The sequence below is a fragment of the Cucumis melo genome, chromosome 7, assembly GCF_025177605.1.
Source record: "Cucumis melo cultivar AY chromosome 7, USDA_Cmelo_AY_1.0, whole genome shotgun sequence".
NCBI classification, from domain to species: Eukaryota; Viridiplantae; Streptophyta; class Magnoliopsida; order Cucurbitales; family Cucurbitaceae; genus Cucumis; species Cucumis melo.
This window is the reverse complement of record NC_066863.1, coordinates 3,877,438-3,881,408: the sequence shown is the minus strand read 5'-3', so window position 1 is coordinate 3,881,408 and position 3,971 is coordinate 3,877,438. Positions and strand designations below refer to the sequence as shown.

General features: G+C 34.0%; 1 protein-coding gene across 1 annotated transcript; it reads right to left on the bottom strand.

Moving 5' to 3' along the window:
• Positions 1–2,644: 2,644 nt before the first annotated feature.
• Positions 2,645–3,463, bottom strand: LOC103501857 (probable protein phosphatase 2C 55). The gene has a single exon (XM_008465582.1). The coding sequence runs from the start codon at positions 3,461–3,463 to the stop codon at positions 2,645–2,647; it is 819 nt and encodes a 272-aa protein (XP_008463804.1).
• Positions 3,464–3,971: the final 508 nt, after the last annotated feature.

Below are 3,971 nucleotides of genomic sequence, written 5' to 3'. Positions count from 1 at the left end.
GGTCAAGTGGGTGTACAAGACAAAATTGAAAGAGAATGGCAAAGTCAACAAGTACTAGGTACACTTAGTCGCAAAGGGGTATAAGCAGGAATTTGGTGTCGATTGTCTTTGCTCCAGTTGCAAGACATGATTCAATTAGATTGGTGATCTCTTTGGCAGCCCAAAATTCATGGTCTATTTTCCAGTTGGATGTGAAATCAGCATTTTTACATGGTGAGCTCTAAGAAGAGGTATTTGTCGATCAACCTCCTGGTTATGTGAAGGTCAAAGATGAACACAAAGTTTATAGACTAAAAAAGGCATTATACGGACTAAAACAAGCTCCACGAGCATGGTATAGTCGTATAGATGCTTATTTTACTAAGGAGGGATTTAAGAAATGTCCATATGAGCATACTCTTTTTACAAAAATTGGAGATGGAAGAAAATTAAATTACTCATTGTTTGCTTATATGTGGATAGTCTTATTTTTACTGAAAACGACAGTGCCATGATTGAGAAATTTAAGAGATCTATGATGGTTGAATTTGAAATGTCTGATCTTGGAAAAATGCATTATTTTTTTGGGGATTGAAGTGGTTTGATCAACAAGTGGAATCTTTATTTCTAAAACAAAATATGCACAAGAGATGTTGGACAGGTTTTGAATGGCGAATTGCAATCCTGTGAGCACGCCTATGGAAGTGGGTCTTAAACTTGTTCGACATCCTAAAGGAAGGAAGGTTGACAACACACTCTACAAGCAAATTGTGGGGGAGTTTAATGTATTTGACAACAACAAGACCTGGTATTATGCATGCTGTAAGCATTATCGACAGATACATGGAATTCCCAACAGAGATGCATCTTTTAGCTGCCAAGAGAATTTTTCAAAACTTGCAAGGAACTTCAGAATATGGACTATTCTACAAGAATGGTGAAAAATCAAGTTTAGTTGGTTTTACTGATAGTGATTATGCTGGTGATCTTGGTGACAGAAAATGTACTTCTGGATATGTATTCATGATGAGTTCGGCAGCAATTTTGTAGTGTTCAAAGAAGCAACCAATTGTTACTCTCTCAACAACTGAAGTGGAGTTTGTAGCTGCAACAGTAGCAATTTGGCTAAAAAAAATGCTCCACAATTTGGCTGAAAAAAAAATACTTGAGGAGCTATACTTCAAGCAAGAGGGTGCCACTAAAGTCTATAGTGATAATAGCTCTGTCATCAAACTTACTAAGAATCCTGTTCTACACGGAAGGAGTAAGCACATAGATGTGAAGTTTCACTTCCTAAGGGATTTAACAAGAGATGGAGTTATTGAACTTTACTACTGCAAAAGTGAAGATCAAATTGCTGATATAATGACCAAAACATTGAAGTTGCCTGCATTTCAGAAGTTACGGGAGCTGCTTGGAGTTTGTGTAATCAATAAGTCTTTAAATTGATCTTTTTTGAGAAAAATTATCAATTTAAGGGATGCAATGTTGAAAATTTCTGTTTATTGTCCTTGTCTTAAGGCCTAACGTGTTAGTGGGATAAGTATGTGTCATCACCATTAGTTAAATGTGCTTGTATTGCGTGTATATAGGTCATTTGATTGATTAATAAAATTAAGTCAATTATTGAATATTTTTTTATGATTTATCTAACATTTTCAAGGTCAAGATTTTCTAATTTTTAAAATATTTGTTTTAGAAAAAATTACGATGTTTAAATAGCTTTTTAATATGCTTTTTAAACAAATTCCAAAAAGAAAAATATAGGTTCCTCAAAAACATTTTTTTTCTTCTATCCAACAAATTAAAAAAAATTGTTCAAAACCATCTATCTTTTAGTTTTCAAAATAGTTTCATAAATATAACAAAACACTACCACTACTAGTAGTGTAACAAGATCAAAAATTCCATGACGCCAATTATTTTTTTAGTTTAAATTTCATGACACCAACTATTTTTTTTAGTTTGTCATTTCTTTCGATCTTCTTTTCTAATGTTTGGTTCAAAATGGTGTACAAAGATAAAAGATTTGTAATTAAAAAAAAAAAGTCTAAGAACAATTGTTGAGTTTTGGCATCATAGAAATCTAAACAAAACTCTATTATTTCTTCAACTTGAAAATTTTAAATAATTACAATCCATATAAAGAGATAATCAATAACCTAAAGAAATATCGAATTTGAACTCAAATCAACGTGTGATTAGGATGAGTCATACATACTTCAATTTGTTCTATAAAATTATTATTATTATTATATATAACTTAAAACTTTTTACTTCTTGAATATTCGATAGATGCATCGATTTTGTTCACTTAACACACAAAATATGTATTTAATAAACGAACCCATGAAATTAAGTTTTTTTTTTTTTCAACCAAAATTTTCATAATATATGACCATTATACATCATTGTATCATAATCTCAAAATACATATATATATATATAATAATTCATACAGACGACTTCATCATCAATCAAAACTATCGAGAAAGATGGAAGTCAAATTTATAAAATACACTAAAGAAGACACCAATATATATATATATATATATATATATATATATATATATATATATATATATAGAATCAGTAATGATATACATATATTCAGTATGATCATCATAAATATAAATTAAGTGCTAAAAAAGGGCATTAAGTTGGTTTAGGTTCGCGAATACTTAGCTTTGGCTTCTTGAACGTGTCCAACAATTACCGTAATATCATCAATCTTCCCTCCCTCACACCACAACCCCGCCCTTCTAGCCGCAGCCGAGAACGGTGTCGTTCTACGCTTATCAACTGAGTTCCTCAACGCTAACTCAGCCAATCGCCATGCTAATTTCCCCGGGTCAACTCGTTCTTCCTCTTTTAGAACCTTCTCGATCTCACTCGCGAAAACGTTGTCCAATAACCCATCCGTACCGGCCACCACGATATCTCCCGGCCAAACCTCCACTCTGCACTCCCATGGCTGTACCGGCAATTCCAGAAAATATCCATCCATCAATTGAAAAGGACAGTTGAATCGGTGCTGTTGCGATACCGATACGAAGATTAGCTTCTTCTCTCTGAAGATCATGAATCCGCTATCGCCTATGTTCGCTGCTTTCAAGGCATTGCCTCTCAGTGCCATAATACAGGCTGTTGAGGATCCGAGAATCTTCGTCGTTTTCATGAAGCCTTTCGTAAGAATCCTCCTTGGATCCGCATCGACGTCCGCCTTTGCCGCGGCGGCGCAGTTCGCCATCAATGCTCTGGCGTACTCGCCAGAGTCGATGCCTTCCTCTGCCCAAGCGCCGACGCCGTCCGCGACTCCGAAGACTTTGTCTGGTGTGGAAATGAAGTGAGCGTCTTCTCCTTGTGGTCCGAACGAGTTTTGCTTGGGAATGTAAATGGATCCGAATTGGATTCTGAGGTCGGGCGCAGGAGGCACGGCGGCGGGAGCGGCGGCGGCGAAAGGATTATTATAAGAATGATTCATATTGATAGAGATCTAGAAAATGAAAAAGAAATCGGAAATTGTGATGTCGAATAGAGAAAGAGTGATAATGGAAGGTGTTCTTATAGTGTAAACTTATGCGGATAATTTTAATTCGATTGTTTACTTTGGGGAGAAGCAATCTTCAAACATACATATCTTTCTTTCTTTCTTTCTTTCTTTAAAAAAGAATACAAAACAAAAATAATATATGACTTTTTAAATTTTAATTCGAAAATACTTATACTTAGTATCAATCTACTACATTTAAAAATGTCTTAGATATACATTCTCATGCATTAAAAAAAATTGGTGCACCAACCAATACCATGAATTTCTTTTTATTAAAGAAAAAAACGTTTTCCAATTCTTAGGGATTTATAATACATTTTAAAGTTCGATATCAAATATTTTAATTCTTTTGAGAATATGACTCATTTTTTAAATATTAAATATTAAAGATTGTATCTCGAACACATCTGAAATCAAGAGTCTAAGTTATGAATATGAA